Source organism: Dendrobium catenatum, unplaced genomic scaffold (genome assembly GCF_001605985.2).
Source record: "Dendrobium catenatum unplaced genomic scaffold, ASM160598v2 original_scaffold_244749, whole genome shotgun sequence".
NCBI lineage: Eukaryota > Viridiplantae > Streptophyta > Magnoliopsida > Asparagales > Orchidaceae > Dendrobium > Dendrobium catenatum.
In genome coordinates, this window is record NW_021563156.1 from 901,696 (window position 1) to 919,745 (window position 18,050).

The 18,050-nt window shown below is 31.3% G+C and overlaps 1 protein-coding gene across 3 annotated transcripts in view; it reads left to right on the plus strand.

Moving 5' to 3' along the window:
• The window catches only part of LOC110097082 (WD repeat-containing protein DDB_G0290555), a 32,162-nt gene extending 16,536 nt beyond the window's left edge, over nt 1-15,626 (plus strand). For all 3 annotated transcript variants that reach the window (XM_020823312.2, XM_020823313.2, XM_020823314.2), the window contains 4 exons: nt 10,092-10,181; nt 10,346-10,401; nt 10,534-10,591; nt 14,954-15,626. In XM_020823312.2, coding sequence (XP_020678971.1) covers nt 10,092-10,181; nt 10,346-10,401; nt 10,534-10,591; nt 14,954-15,279 — 530 coding nt within the window. In that variant the 3' untranslated portion in view covers nt 15,280-15,626. The remainder of the gene's footprint in view (nt 1-10,091; nt 10,182-10,345; nt 10,402-10,533; nt 10,592-14,953) is intronic.
• Nucleotides 15,627-18,050: the final 2,424 nt, after the last annotated feature.

The window sequence follows — 18,050 nt, forward strand, 5'->3', positions numbered from 1 at the left end:
CAATTTCATAGGATTATGTTTATTCTTTAGTTACCAATCTTACTTTATATCATTTTAGGCTTCCATCTTCTCTATATTTTATAGAAAAAAATATTTTTATCCTTTTGTTTCATTCTTTTTGGGTTTTCAACGATCTTCCAAATGTGATTTTTTTTTAGATCATTCATCTCTTCCTCTTATGGCATCTTTCTAATTCAAATATCTCAAATACAGTTTATAACATTGTAATGGAATTGAACCTAATATTTTTAAGTGGGATAAAATTTTGAAACGATGGGTATTGTAAGATATGATATAGAGGAAAATATATATTAGTAGTTTGATCATTATTGTCTGATAATAATTCTAAGTCTTGAATTTGTTGAAGATTTTGTTTAGGCATAATCCTTTTTGTGTAGACTTGAAAGTGTACAACATCTAAATTTTTGGCTAGACTTATTCCTTCTTGCATAGGCTTGAAGGGGTATATTATTTCGATTTGTTAGAGTTTTTATTGTAGGAATGTCAATGTGAAATATAGTGGTTTCATTAAACTTATTCACAATTGGAGTTTTCTTCCTGAAGATAAGGTTGGTTGAAAAAACTTTACTTTTTATCAAAGATGACATCTTTTCAAGTAGAGAATTTTTCAGTGGTACGATGATAATTGTTATGCCATTTTTAAGTGGATAAATACTTAATAAAGATGCTTTTAAGAGCTCTCTATAGGATCAAGTTTGCTTTTGTGTTATTTATGGATATAAATATAGGTAATGCATCCAAAGTTTTCTTAGGAAATTTTTTAAATGAATTATTTGCGAGGAAAAATTTAATCAAATAGTTTAAAGGACTTTTGAAGCTAAGTACGCTTGAGTTTATGTTATTGATTAGATATATGACAATTAGAATTATTTTTCTCTAATATTTTCTTGGCACTTAGGGGCTGTTTGGTATCGGATTTATCGTGGGGTTTAAGTCGGATTTACGCTAAATCCAGCCAAACGATTTTTGTGCGAGCGTTAAATCCATGGATTCCGTAAATCCCGGATTTACGGCTTAAATCCCGGATTTACTAAATCCCTCGGTTCGGTGGATTTAACGGGATTTAACATTAGAAGCGCACGAAAGTGAGAAAGTTAATTTCACAGCCAGTGAGCTCCTGTTCTTGCTTCCGTTCCGACAGAAAGGGAAAGTCCTCGAAGGAGTGAAGTCGAACAACCACGAAGGAGCCGAATAAGCGACGCGTGCAATCTATACAACTCATGCAAAGCAATGAAGCCGAACATCAATGATGAAAAGAGAAGATGAAAGACAAACCCTAGAAGCCTCTAAGTTATTATTGATTAACTTAATAATATAATTTAAAATATTAATAATTATGTAAATTAATTAAATAATAAATATTATAAGTAGTGCATAAATAAATTATCTAATTAACTTAATTGTATAATTAGTAATTAAATATTAATATGGTTAGCTTAATTAATATAACTTAATATGTATTATTAAATATATAATTATTAGTATAAATAATTATTGATGATTAATTTGAACTTAACATGTCATTAAATTCATAACACATTAATTTTTATTTCTGATTATAAATTTATTTTTTAGTTTATAATTATCTTCTTCATATTTAAATTCCTAATTAGCATAAATCTTGAAATATGTTACCAAACAGTTTCTCAGAATTTAACAGGATTTAACATTTGACATACCAAACAATTTTCAGGATTTAACACATTTTGGATTTACTAAATCCAGATTTACTGGATTTACTAAATCCCACTAAAGTTAAATCCCACTTGTTGCCAAACAGCCCCTCAGATTCTAAAAAAAAAGGTCATGGTGACTCATAGAAGAAGTTTTTTTTTGTTTTTACCACTACAATGTTTAGAGAGGGTTGATGGATAATACCTTCTTTATGGACGAAAGATAATATTATAAGATTGGAATAATCGCGAGCATTATCATTTTAAAATGCTTTGATGTTAGCATGTAATTATTTTTCTATTATGATAATAAAAATGATAAGAATAATGCTAACATTAGATTTTTATTTGATAAGATATATTCATTTCATCCAAATGCAATCATTAATGAAGGTGAAAGATCTTATAGCTCTAGAATAATTGAGGATTTTGGATGTTACCCAAAATATAAAAGTGAATAATTAGAAAAAGAGTAAAGAATCTAGAATCACATTACAGAAAAAATAATATGATGATGTTTCGTAATTTTATTAATCTCACAATAAATTTTTTTCATGTTTAGATTAAAAAAAAGAAAAGAAAACATATATTATAGGGTTTTACAAGTCAGATGCTTTAGCCTAATGATATTCCCAAATGTCTTTTGTATTGAGGGTGAAAATGAAGAAAATAAACATAATAAGTGATTTTTGTCTTTAAAAGGATATAGCCCATCATTTTCTCTAGCTTTTCCAATCATCTTCTGTGTACTAAGGTCCTCAAATACAAAATGTTTATCAAAAAATTATCTTGCAGTTATGGTGTTTAGTGATTTTATGGATTAATAAAAAGATTTACTGCAAGATGAGGAATATGTAGTACATTGCTAAGTAAATGTGAAGGGCAAATATTTTTGACTTGCAATAGTGTTTAGAGAACCATCAATTTTTTCACTTTTTATTGCTAGTGCAGAGTTTTTAGGTTTGAAAAGGTAGCAAAGTTGGTTATGTGATCATTACAACTAAATATAGGATCTAGGTGTAAAATGAATTATTTAATGGACAAATAATAATAGATAGAGTTAATAAAACAACCGTACAAACACACTAGAGGAGTGAAATTAAATATTTAATTTTTCTATTAATTGTACTATATGATTTGTTTAAACATAAAATTAATTAAAATATTTAATTAAACGAGATTAATTAAATATTATGTATAACTAATCGTACTATACGATTAGATATATCAAGAAATTATATCATGGATTCCTAGTTACTTAAAGTAGACATATTTGAAATTTGAACAGTTCGTACTATACAATCAAATTCGTATTATATGAATCTTAATTAAAATTGCCTAATTTAATCCCAAGGATTAATGAATCAAATCAGATTTAATCTTCATTTATGATTGTATTGAACGATCATCGAGCGTATAGGATGATCGACATAAACCTCCCCTTGATGATTCAATTCAACTAATCGTACTGTACGAATTGAGGATCATAATTTACGATAAAAAACAATTTTATTAAAAATTAGGATTTTTGAGAGCCCTCTTTATAAACTTTCTTTTTTTGAGGAGGGAGTCTTTTGGAAGTCAAGTCGAGTGACATTTTCTTTTCTATGAGAGCTTGGAGAGTCCACACTAGGAAGAGAGGAGGTGAGGTTGAGGGAGTCAAGGGAGTGTGAGGGGATTCACATGGTTGCTCAGGTTGGTCTGCACCTTGGGTCCTTTGGTTGTTTGTGCGGAGCTCTTGGGAAAGTTCTTTGGGGAAGGAGTGTCTTTGGGGCCAGAGACCCTCTAGCCGAGTAGGCTAGGGATTCAACATCTTCGTTGGGCTTAGAAGTGAAAAGAGGAATTGGCATCTCCACTGGGCTTGGTGATGAAAGGAAGGATGATAGCTTCACCAGGAGGTGGAGGCAAGAGGAGGAGATTCTTCAAGTGTGAAGAGTCTGTAAGGATGATTCTCTGCCTATGGTAAGGAGGAGCTTATTCGCCTAGCTGTGTGTTGAATGAGAGTCACTATTTAGTGCAATTCCCAAGGAGGACTTTGGGAAATGGATGTATGTCAAGTTGATCGAACCGCTATAAAATTTCAGTTTGCATTTTCTTACTAACCACAATTTAGTTTTCCTTGCGATTTACTTTATTGCACTTTAGTTTGATTGTGAACATGTTTGTTAAAGAGGATCGGTTAGATTTTTATTTGTTTGATCTTGGTTTTGAAAAAGAAAAAAAAATATTTTTATACAAAATTTAAAACACAAAAAAATCATACTTACTTTTGTTGTATTTTACCTTGTTCAATTTTGTTTGTTTAATCGTTTCCACATATTTCAATATTTATTTTTTAAAAGAAGGATTTTTATTTAAAAAAAGTTTTTAAAACTATCAATTCACCTTCCTCTTTGTTTGCCTCATAGCATTATCAATTTGTATCAGAGCTAATTGTGAATTTTCAATTGGCATTATAGCACTTTCAGTTGGTATCAGACTGAATTCTCTTTTTGGTTTTGATTTAAATACTTTGAGTTGATCCAATGGCACATTTTGGTAATCCTAATACTTTTGATGGGTACTCTATTACCCATCCACCTTTGTTTGACAATATTTTGTTTGATTTTTGAAAAATATATACGTCTAGGTTTTGTAATCATTTGATTTTAGCATGTAGCGCATGATACATTCTGGATATACTTTACCGTTGCCTATTTTGAATTGAGTTAAAGTAGAATTTTTTTTACTGAATGGTTTTTAGAATATCATGAACTTGCATAATTTAATGCTAAATGTTTGAATTGTTCCTTTTATGCATTAAAATTTAAAGATTATATGCATATTTCTACTTGCATGAGTGGTAAGGAAATTGGGGACATATTTTGCATTACTTATGAAAGCACTGACGAAGTTAAAGAATCATGCTTGAATTTACTTTTACATGAGTATGAATTCTTTCTTATGAAATTTAACGATCCAATTTCAAATATGTATACCAAGTTCACTAAAATCATCACATCTTTGCATGTCTTGAGTGGAGAAATTTCAAATTATGAAAAAGTTAATAAAATCTTATGTTGCCTACCTGAATCATGGGATGCGAAAGTAACAGCTATATTTGAATATAAAGATTTAAATGTTTACTCTAATTGCCTACGACAAAATGCAAGTAATGACATAAAGATGCAAGTGAACAAAATGAGCAAACAATAGCACTAAAGGCTGACGACAAAAAGAGTAGTGATTTAGAAGTTGATGAAAGTGATGACATCACACTAATGACATGGCAATTTAAAAGCTTGTTGAAATGCAAACACCAACGCCACTTCAACCAAATCTAATGAAGTTTTCTAGTTATGTGATTTGTTTCGAGTGCAAAAAGTCAGGACATGTTAGATCTAACTTCCCAAACTTCAAGAGCCACCGAACTAAGGATAAGAGTAAAGATAAAGCAAATACAAAGAAGTGCAAACAAAAGTTTCAAAAGGCCTTGTGGGTGAACTCGGAATGAGAAGCATTAGAAGGTGAGGAGGTAACCAACTTTTTTTAATTGCGAAAGACAGCATTGGGGATTCCGAAAATTATGAGGAATGCACTTACAGGAGATCTAGTGAGAGCATAAAGTACCTAGACAGTGGATGCTCGGGGAATATGATTGAAGATCTAAAGCAATTCATCACGCTGGATGCTAGGAGTAGAGGTAAAGTCATCTTAGGAGATAATACGACAAGGAAGGTAGTAGGTCTAGGTACTATTGGCAAAGCTAGTGGATTTATAATTGAAAATATTTTATTAGTTGAAGGATTAAATTTAAGCATTAGTCAATTATGTGACAAATGATTTAACATTAAACTTCTTTCTAACAATTGCTTAATTATTTGAAAGGGAAAAACTGATAGAAAGAATGATAATAAACAACATTTATATGCTTGACTTTAGTATATTGACACATTTAATAGTGTTTTTTGCTTGAAAACTATTGTAAATAAATCTTGGCTAGGGATAGGAGATTATGCCATGCAAGTCTGAAAACATTAAAGAAAATAACTCAATTAGATTTGGTTAGATGCATCCCTAAATTAGAATTATCCAAAGATCATTATGTGATGCATGTCAATTAGGGAATCATACTAGGTCATCCCTTCAATCAATTAAAGACATTGTAACCACTACTATACTAGAAATCCTTCACATGGACTTATTTGGAGTCGTCAGTATATCTAGTCTATGTGATAAGATATTTGGATTTGTAATTGTGGATGTTACTCTAGGTTCATCTAGGTCAAATTTTTAGCGAATAAATGTGAACCCTTTGAGGGGTTTATAACCTTTTCTTTTTGGATTCAGAGGAAAACATGATGTGTAATCTCAACCATTCATAGTGATGACGAAGGTGAGTTTGAAAATGAAAAAATTGAATTATTTTGTCAAGAATCTGAAATAGGTCAACTTTTTTGCCCTTAGGATCCCACAACATAATGGAGTAGCTGAAAGAAAAAATAGAATGTTGGCAATTAATACTACCTGTTATGTGCTAAATCGAGTGAACATTAGTTCCAAATTAAATAAAATATCCTATGAATTACTTAAGGATATAGCACCAAACCTATCTCAACTGAATGTTTTTTGGGGTTTAAATATTTTATAGTTATTAATAAAAAACCTCATTTAGGAAAGTTTGATGTTAAGGCTGATGTTGCGATATTCTTAGAGTATTACTTAGTAGGAATAGCTTATAGAGTATTTAATATAAGAATTTTAATGGTGGTGGAATCCGCCCATGTGGTATTTGATGAATCAGATAGAATTGCTTAGACTGTGATAAATGATGATGATGAAGCTGAAATAACTCATACAATAGAGGATGCTGATATAGAAAATAGAGAAGAACTGAGGATCATTTGCTTGCGTAGAGAATAGAGATACTCATCTAGTCACCCTAGGAAGCTTATCTTAGGAGATCAATCTGTAGGGGTTATGACTAAGCAAGATGTTAGAAGGAGGTTAGCTACACAACATTTATTTCGTTGATATAACCACTAGTATAGAATATAGATCAAGCTTTAGCTGATAAATTTTTGATTATAGGCATGCAAAAAGAGCTTAATCATTTTATTAGAAATGATGTGTGGGAATTCGTAAAATGACTCTAAGATCGAAGTATAGTTGGGATAATATGGGTATTTAAAAATAAATTAAATGACTTTGGATCAGTAGTTCGAAACAAAGCTAGGTTTATAGCTAAGGGGTACAATCAAATAGAAGGAATAAATTTTGAAGAAACCTTCGCCCTCATAGCTAGGTTAGAGGCGATAAAAGAGCTATTAGCCTTTGTATATTTTAGAGGATTTTAATTATATCAAATGGATATTAAAAATGCCTTTTAAATGGAATTATTAGAGAGGATGTCTATGTAGAATAGCCCCTAGGTTTTGAAAATTTACCTTTTCCCAATCACATATATAAACGTAACAAAACATTTTATGACCTTAAGCAAGCACCTAGGGAATGTTACAATAGACTTAACAACTTTCTATTAGAGAAATCATTTGTTAAGGGTAGTATTGACACCACATTATTTCTTAAGAAAGTTGTAGAAGATATAATCATAGTATAAATTTATGTTGATCTTATTATCTTTGGAACTACGAATGATAATTTATGTAATGAATTTTCTGCCACTATGCGTTTGAGATGAACATTATGGGTGAGTTGACTTATTTTTTAGGTTTTAATGTTAAGAAGAGAGAACATGGTACCTTCCCAAGACAAACAAAATATATCAAGAAAATTTTAAAAAATTGATATGGAAGGTTGTAAATGCATGAATATTTTATTAGATTTTGGATTTCCCATAGGAACAATCCCTATTATATGTAACAATACTAGTGCGACTTATATTTCAAAAAATCCCATTCAACATTCCTGCTCTAAATACATAGATATTAGGCACTACTTCTTTAGGGATCATGTAGCCAAGCGAAATGCAGAATTACAACATGTTAATACTAAAAAATAATTGGCAGATATTTTCACTAAACCCCTAAATTATACGTGCTTAAAAATTGGAGTATTTGCATGCTTATTGTGTTGTTTGTATACTTTTGTTTGTTTGTTTTTTGTGTTTAGTCTATTTGAGTTTTATGCATGATTGTGTGTTTTCGTGCTTTATTCCAGGTATGTGCTTTAGTAGTTTATTTTCCCTGTTTTGTAGTATGTTTGTAGTTCCTCATTTTGGTGATGTTAAAAAGGGAGTAGGTAGTGTTTGTTGTATCAATTTTTTTTTAATTAATTCAATTTTTATATTGCATTTTTGTTCTTCAGTGATTGTGTGTTATGTGTTATTTTATGTTGTTTGTTTAAAATAAAAAATGATAAAATTAATAAAAAAATTTAAATTAAAAATTAAATATTTTTCCTATTTTTTAAAGAAAGCATTTTAAAAAAAGAGAACTTAGCAGAAAATTAAAATTAAAACTTGCAATTTTGAAATCTTAATCAATAATATTTATTATCATAAAAAAGGGAGATTATTGAAAGACAAGAGCCTGATTTTCTGTTTTGATGAGTACAAACATTATTAGATGTTTATTTTGTTATTCTTGCATTATATATTGGATATCTATTTTTATATGCATCACTAACCTTTCAGGTATAGCTACACCAAGCAAGAGTAAAAGGATAAAAGCTTAAGACAACCTGTGTTCATGTATAAGTCGGTCAATGTTTTTTATTTTTCTTATGTCTATTTATGTATTAGGTGTATGTTAGCTTAATAATTGTATACACACTTATTAGGAGAGTGAAATTAAATATTTTAATTTTTTGTTAATTGTTATGTATGATCTAGATCGTACTATTCGATCTGTTTAAACAAAAATTATTCAAGATATTTAATTAAATATTAAATATAACTAACTCTATTATACTACCATCACAACATATTGTACTGTATGATCAACTTTATTAAGAAACCCCACCGTCAAATCTTGATTACTTAAAGTAGATAAATTTGAATTTTGAAATTTAAATTGTACTTGCTATATGATTAAATTTGTACTGTACGAATATTAATTAAAATTGCCTAATTTTATCCCTAGGATTAATGAATCGAATCAGATTTAATCTTCATTTTTGATCATACTATACGATTGTCAATCATACGGGACGATCGATTGAGACCTCTCTTGGACAAACTTAGATCGTTTTGGGCATTCTATTATTCCATTCAACTAATCGTACTGTACGATCAGAAGTTGTTTAATTGAAAATTAAGATTTTTGAGAAACCTCTTACTAAAATTTTTTTTCTTGAGGAGAAAGCCTTTTGGCAGTTAAGTGATGTTTTCTTTTTTGTGAGAGAGCTTGAAGAGTCCACTTCACACAGGAGAAAGGAGGTGAGGTTGAGATAGAAAGAAGAGCCTTTTGGGAGTCAAATGAGTGTGAGCTCTAGGGAAGGGAGTCTTTGGGGCCAAAGACCCTCTAACCGAGGAGGCTAGGGATTTAGCATCTCCGTTGGGCTTTGAAGAGAAGGGAGGTATTGAGTATTTTCGTTGGGCTAGGAAGAGAAAGGAGGGATTCAATGTCCATTAAAAGAGAATCATAAAGTTAAGTGAAGTGTTGTAGAGAATAGGATAATCTGGTGGATGAGCAGCTTTACTTTTTTAGACAATGCAAAATGAGTAATTTCATGAAACGTTTGGAGTTGCTCCTATGGCAAATAAGATTGAGTCACCTTAAATGATTTGGTCACATAAAATGCCAGCCTTTCAATGACCTAGTTAGGAGAGTAGATGTATTAGATTTGGCCTATGTTAAGAAAGATAGGCAAACTTAAAAAGACATGATCAGAAAGTATTAGAAATGCCTTTTTTATTAGATTTAAATAAGAAATTGACTCATAGAAGGACACAATGGAGAAAAATAATTCATGTAGCCGACCCCACGTAGTAGATAAAGGCTTGATGTTGTTGTTGTCAAAGAGCACAATGTGTTAGTGCACTTATTTAAAGCACACTCATTTGTATGTTCATAAGCTCTTCATATTCACGTAATATTTGGGATCATGAAAATCCCAATTTGAGTAAACATAAATTTTATTCCAAATAACACATCTAAAAGAAATAAAAAAATTGAAATGATGACTGACTTTTCTCAAGAAACCAAACCGGAGACCAAACAAGCTCAAAAAGTTAGTGCTATCCATGAATATATGGACCAATCACATAGCATAATAGTGTACTCTAATGGAAATAGTGTTATATATATATATATATATATATATATATATATATCCTTATTCTACAATCTTTTTCAACTTGATGAACGGAATAGTGAATTTAAGCTGGTAATTCAATATTTTCTAATGCCATGGATATAAAGATGGAAAGATGTTCTCAAAGTTTTCTTCTTGCAGGAAAACTGCTTGGTTGTTTTGTTGGTAAATGTTCTGGAAGTATTAGATCCATAGCTCGGCATCCAGAGCTACCGCTGTTAGCTTCTTGTGGTAAGTTCCTTATTTGCGTCTTTTTTTATTCATTTATACATTTACGTGATACTAGAGTCTGGCATGCGTTTACTATTCACGAACTTGAAGCTTGAAACTTCTATGGTTGTAACATTTTATTAGCTTAACCTTTTATCGTCATGAACCTCTATTGTCTTTTGTAGGACTAGACAGCTATTTGCGCATTTGGGATTCCAGAACTCGACAACTTCTATCTGCAGTATGTTGGACTATATGCCTATCTTGTTCTCGTAATTTATTCCCTGTTTGTACACAATATGTATGGCTGGCTTGGGTTATTTTGTATTGTTGCTCCCTTCATCTTACTAAACTATTTCACATTTTGGCATAGGTGTTTCTCAAGCAACATCTAACAAATGTAGCAATTGATTCGCATTTCTATAGTGAAGGTCTTCTCTCTCTCTCTTTTTCTCTCTTTTTCTCTCTTTATCCACACACACACACACCAATGTTGTTCATGTATAATATTAAAATATCCTTGGGTTCTTTGCCTGCTTTTACGGTGGATTTTGTATGTCATTAAAATGATCAATGTTTCATTTGACTTTGTGCAATCTACATGCTATGATGAAGTTTAGGCTGAGATTGAAAATAGCTCTATGAATTTGATGATAGCGAGTTAATTGGCCGTATTTGCATGCATACCACTTTCAATAGGACAATTTTAAAAACGAGACTGACCACATTTAATATGAGGTGCTACCGCAAGCCAGGTTCACTGCTTTGTGAAAACTGGTGACTTTTCTTGCTTTATACTAACAGTGTTGAGCTTTATACTAAACTAGCTGTGCACCTAATCTGCACAGTTTGCCTTACAAAAAGAAATGGTAGGTCTTGAGGAGTATTTTTAACCTCTTGCCATCCCAAATAATTGAAATGTTGCGGGAAGTTCAATCATGTCATTTATAATATATTTGATTGAAGCTTGTCTTCTCTTTGTATTTCTATTTTGACTTATTTTATATTGTAAATATATTTGTAAGTTATTGCTTTCCTTTATGTCCCATCTTGAACAATTTAAGAAATTATGTGTAATTTTTTCTTGTGAACCTATATCTTTCTTTAGTTCATCAAACGTACGTCTTCACTATGTGCTGGACTTTCAACTTTGTCCTCCATTGCATGTCTAAATAATGCATATTTTCTTATGTTCAATTTTGGAGTTAAAAATTTACTTGAATAGTTCGTACTACCAAGTTTCCCAAGTCTTATTTTATAAGAGCAATATATCTTTGCTAAGGCTTTTACTTGTATAATAATAGCTTGCGAACTTGATTTTAATTTTTGTCTAGTACATTCCGTTTTGTTAAAGGCAAGCAGGGTGCCTAACTGCTCGAGCAATGTTAGGTGATGTCTTAGTGCTTCATATGCCTATCAAATGTACACTTTGACTTAAGGTGTGCCTAGGTTAGCAGCGTGACTCAGTTGTTTAGTTGTGAGGCTGAGTGTTTTTCCTTGATTGAGGAGATTTATACTTAGGTGATTGCCTTTTCTTAATCGAAGAGATGCATGATAGTACTTCAAATGTAGAAGATGAGTTAGTTTTTGGTGATGTGATATTCTGACATGAGTTGATGCGGAAAAAATCTCGAGTCAGAGAAATTAGGATTCATATCAGATTAAATTAATGTGTCATATATTAAAATTATGAAAGAGTAATTGAGCATAGTTTACTATGTGATAATAATGTTTCTCAAAATCAGTTTGGATTTATATCAGGTTGGTCTACTATGTAAGCTATACATATGCTAAGAGGTTTGATAGAGAAGTATAGAGAAGTAGGATCTATGTATGATATTTATTGATTTAGAGAAAACATATGATAAGTCTAAGAGAAGTATTCTGGAGAGTTCTAAAATAGAAAGTAGTTAATAATACTTATATTTAAATAATTAAGGATATGCATACAAGAGCTGTTGTATTCAAATATAAGGTGGTTTGATAAAGTATTTTCCTATTTTAGTTGGATTACATCGAGGATGAACTTTAAGCTCATATCTTTTTGCTTTAATCATGGATATGCTTACTAGATATTTGCAAGAGGATGTACCATGGTGTATATTTTTGGCTACTGATAATCTTGTTGTTGACAAGACTAGATAGAGAGAAAGTTGATGAAAAACTTGAATTATGGAGGCCAACTTTATATTATAGAGGTTTTCATTTGAGTAGATCTAAAACTAAATACATTGAGTGTAATTTTAGTAGTAATAGATATAGTGGAGGGATTGTGATGTTGGGTGATCAAGTCATTAAAAAAGAGTACACATGTTATATATTTCGGGTCTATTATTCAAAGTGATGGTGAAATAGATGGGGATATTATTAGTAAAATTCAACTTGGATGGTTGAAGTGGAGGAATGCATTGGTTATATTGTTTGATAGGAAAGTACCCCTCAACTTAAAGGAAAATGTTATAAGATGATGGTGAGACCCGCAATGCTTTATGGTGTAAAATGTTGACCATTAAAATAGAAGCATAAAATTAAGTTAGGTGTTGTAGAGATGTAAATGCTTAGTTGGATGAGTGGCTTTGCACTTAGAGACAAAATGCGAAATGAGTATATAAATGAAAAGATTGGAATAGCTCTAGTGGTAGATTAGATTAGAGAGAGTTGCCTTAGATGGTTTGGTTACATAAATTGTCAGTTATAGTTGTCAACGGTGAATGACGCAACTTTGTGTAAAGGTCCATTTGGAGTCATGACACATAGTGCAAGGCTTTAAAGATAAACTATCATAATAATGAAAGACAATCATATAAGAAGAATATAAATCATACTTGATAAAATCATTTCATCTACTATGCATAGTTATAATTATAAATACAAACCTATTTCAAGGTCATACACTCATACTTGCAAAGATGGGTATTTTCTTAGGTGCATTCTAGTGTTGTGCTTAAAGATTCATAAAATCAAGTTCATTAGAACAAATATGCTCCATAACTATTCCATATTTGTGTGAAAAAATTTAGTTGATGGCTTGAGAACCAAAGAGTTCATTGGAACAAGTATGCTTCAAGCTAGGGGTATCAATGTTAAGGGAAGGAAGGAATATCCAGACAAACAATGAGCAGTGGAAGGAAGGAATACTCGGACGGACGAGCTCCAGAATCATGTGAAGGGAGGCGGAATCCATGTGGAATCGAGTGAAGGGAGCGAAACCCTGTGCGGAATCACATATAGGGGCATCTGTGAGGTTTTACAATTTTGATCGGGCGTGACTCGTGAGGGTTGCTGCATGAGATTCTTTAGGTTTAATTAATAAATGAATAACTAATAACATAAAATTTATTATTATATTATTTAGAAATTAAAATTATATAACCCGAAATTCAAATTGCGCGTGCGCACATATGACTCAATGGCTCGCGCCAACTTGAACTTGTGCGCCGCACCATGCAGCTGGTGTTGTAGGTGCACCGCGTAGCGTCGAGCCATGCCCCATGGTGCGCGCCATTCTATGCCATTGATAAGTATGACGTCGACCATCCGATGACCTTGTTAGGAAATCAACTGTATTAGATCCAACCTGTGTTTAAAAAGGTAGTTGTAGACCTAAAAGACTTGGTTATAAAGGATTACAAATGACAATTTCTTTAAATTAAATTTGATTGTGATTGTGACTCGTAATAGGATACAATGAAAAAAAAAAAAAGATTCATTTAGCTTACCCTATGCAGTGGGATAAAGACTTGTGTCATCATAGTGAGCAAATTAAGGGTGCACATAAGAAAGCAAGTATACAAGTTTCAAATTATTGAATAATAAATCTTAGGATTAAGAAGAAGATTGGGAGGCGATAGAGGAATAGATAAATGTTAGAAATCCAATGACGGTAAGGAGAGCATGAATGATGACATATTGAATAGATAGCCGCAAATAGTTGTATATCCTTAAAGCTATTTATGCTTGGATAAATAGTTTGTTGTACTTGTTCAAGAAAATTTATTTACCAAAATTTTAATTTTGAAATATAATGGAATTTAAAATTAATAAATTTTCTACGCTTAATTTAATGTGATGAATATCAGTTCATAACCTTCAAAAATATTTTTTCGTACTTGAGATTAGTTTGTAAGTGATGTAACTATTTCTTTTTACAGCGCTGCACTTTGTATAGTCAATCGTGTATGGTTGTGTTTAGTACTTTGTACATTGAACAATTAGATAGCCTTTAGAGCGCACATTTGACAAATCCGTTGCATTCTTTGATTCGATTGGCATTTCATTATATATATTTTTGTTTCGTTGAAAGGATAGGTTTTACTTGTAAAATGGATAAGTTTGACATTGTTGTTAGATATACCCACTAGGATAATTCAAATTTCTACCAATGATAGCGGCTTGAAAGATAGAAGGTGACACTTATTGCCTTTAAATGTTCTTTCTTGTGCTTTGCAACAATGATGTGCAGTCAAAAGTAGCAAGGGCCCATTCAAGTTGTTTACTCTCATATTTGTGTATTACATCTGAGAGTTCCTGTGGCCAATTAGTTTTTTTTCCCTTACGGCAAGATTATCGTTAGTTTATAAATAGAAAAAAGTAAGATTTTTTCTTAAGGGTTGTGACATCAGCCCTACTATCTCCTTGTGCATCGCATTCTTGCAGTATATATAAGCAAATGTATTGAGGAAGTAATGCTTTACTCATCAAAAGATTATAACACCAGATCAACACATTTGAAGCAAGAAAAATTACAAGCACATAATGCATTAAAATAACATTTATTTTTCTTTCTCTTTCAGCTCCTGTAGGTGATGCTACTGATCAAATACGTGATTTGCAAGATGATGAGCAGACCGAAGCAGGTGGCTTGAGAGCAATGGAAAAATCACCAAGAGGTAAGAAGAATAGCATTGAAAAAATTAAGAAAAAGATGGGAAATAAAACCCAAATGGTTGTTGAAGCATTTGAACTTAGCGCAAGTGAAGATGAAGACATGGATAAGCAAACTTCCTTGAAGAGAAAAGAGTTAACCAAGTTGAAGCGGAGCAAAAATCTAAAGAGAAAGAAGAGGAAGATAATTGCCAATAACGAGGACCAAATCATGCTTAGGTGTTATCCCAACTGAAATAGCATATACTAACACGCGCTAACATGTTTGTTAGTGCTAATGCAAGTTGAATTTCTCAACTTGGCTGATTCTGGGAACCCTTTAATGGTGTTCCTGTTATTGGGGTTTCTGTTTTCTTGTCTGTTCGTCTGTTTTTATTCAATTATCAAACGACGCAGAGAGGATAGTTATTTAAGCCAGGTAAAATTTATAGATGAGGAAATTGAAATTTCTCAAGGTGAAGACGGTGGTTTTAGCGAAATATTGAACTATGGGCTTTGTAATATGCAATTTTGGGCAGAAGCATTCTGTATGAAATTATTTCTAATTTGCATTCCTTATCATGTTTGAGATTTTTATCATTATTCCAAAGGAAATATGAACGAATTTTTTTTTTAGGCTTTTATCTCGTATATCAGAAAATTTAGAAAATAATGCTACTACGAAAAGAGGATCAGAATAAAGACGTTTAGCAATCTATCATCCTTAGTTTAATTGTAGTAAGTATGCGGTTCTCACTGGGGTCAATTATAGAACCATGTATTGGATACTCATATTCAAACCCACGATGTATCCGCTCATACCCATTGAATACGGGTGGGTATGAGTACATGACCTCATAGGCGGGTATTAAATATCTTGGGATAAATCAATTTATATTGCTAACAATTTTATGTTGTATATTATCACAATTCTCACTATACAGTGCACAATATTGAACCACAATGTGACAACGATCAATTTTGATATGCAGCTTGAAAGTTTGTAGTCAGAACAAAGGGCAGCAAGCTTGAAGACCATTAATCCATGGTGAATTGAGTTAAAAAAGCATGAAAAGTGGGTGGATATGGGTGGACTAAATTTACCTGCACAAAGTGGGTATCCAATGGGTATCAAACTAGGACCTCATGTAGGGATTTGGGATAAAAATTGAAAGATTTTTTTAAGTATAATTAAATAGAACATGGAAGAAAATAAAAAAAAGAAATAATTTGAAAATAAACATGTACGAAATTGAAATATACGCAAATAAGGATTTTAATATAATATTTTTAAAATTTCTGGGTTGTCTGATGCACTAAATTGGGCTTTGTTTCTCTTCTAAAGTTTCAAATTCCTGTTCATTCATGAAATTTGTAGGGCCACGTTTTTTGTCTAGGTCCTAGTTGAGGAAAGAAAGGGTAATTTTTTGAAACTATTCTAGTAGATCTATCCATTGTCCTTTTTTATATAGATGATCAAGTGTTTTTCTTTTAAAAGTAATTTATTTTTATCATGTATTTTTATAAGATATTTATAGCATAAAGAATTAAAATAAAATTCTCCTATTAACAGAAAGTGTGTATTTTTAAATAATCACTACAAGGGTATTTCTAAAAAAATGATTTTAAAATATCCTTTCTAATTTTTTTAATTAATAGAATATTTTCTTCATATTAAAATTAACTAATTAGAGTAATACATTAGTAGTTATAGTTAATATAATATGATGGTATATTAATAATATTTAAGAATGGTTGTATACTAGCCAAACTAAATACTTAAAATTATGTTGGGATACCATTAAGATAGTATAACATTAAAAATCTCCATCTTTTTTTGAGATTATCGATTAATAAAGATGATTACCCCTTAATTAAATAAAAGATAAAAATGAATATCAACTATGTTCATATTAATTCATATGAGTTTTTTTTGTCACGTATCAATTTAATTGCGAAATATGTCATTTAGATTTTGCCAATTATCTCATAAACTACATCCCAGTCAGGATAACAACTTTTTTTCTAGGATGAAGAGATTGATGGAAGGTGCTAAACGATGGACAATGGCTTGGTCAGGGGCGGAACCAGCCATAATTTTTTTTTTGGGAGGGCGGGGGGGGGGTGAATAGTAAAATAAAATTAATAGAATCCACATGTGATAATCAATTGATTGTAAAAAGGTGGACATGGGATTTTTCCAAAAATTAAAAGGAATGTTATCAAAAAGAGTTGGTCTAGTTATATAGTATCCTTCCACAGTGTTATGATTGCCAAAATTATCCATAAAAATATTTTCAAAAGTTTTCTAAAACTTAATTTATGAATTGCACTCTGATACCACTTGAAAGTTCATAAGGGTTATGAAACCCTAAAGACATTAATTTTTCTTTTTTTTGGGGGGGAGGGGGGGGGGGGGGAATTGCTTAAAAACTTTTGTAATAAAGACTAAAAGTTACTTAAATAATAGTATAATGAAAAAAAAAATTCAGGGCCATAGAGGGGTTCCGCCCTTAGCTTGGTGTGTTCTACTAATGGCAAAAGACTCTTTTATGACAATCTTTAACATGTATTAGTAAATTATCTTAACTTAGAGATGCACTGAAACTTCTTTCTCTTATTTATAGCTTGTTTTTATGTATGTTTAGCTGCTAGAAGACATGTTAATGGTTAAAAATGAAGATCCATGGTTTATTAATAGTAGAACTTTCATTTTTTTTAAAAAATGCGCTCCTAAATTTATGAAAAATTAAGGAAGGCTTCAAAGTTATTCCTAAATGAGTTAAATTCTCCAAATTACTTCTCTACTATTTGGTGAAGCACAAAAAGCATCAGAGCACCAAATTATAGAAATGTTCTTACCACTCGAACTCAATTCAGAATGGTTGTAGACTTAGATTGTTCCCTTTTTATGTAAAAGATAAGGCAAAAATATGGTTAAATTCTTTACACCCAGCCTCTATTACCACATGGAATGAGTTGGCCCACAAATGTTTAGGAAAGTATTTCCCACCTTGTAAGATTTCC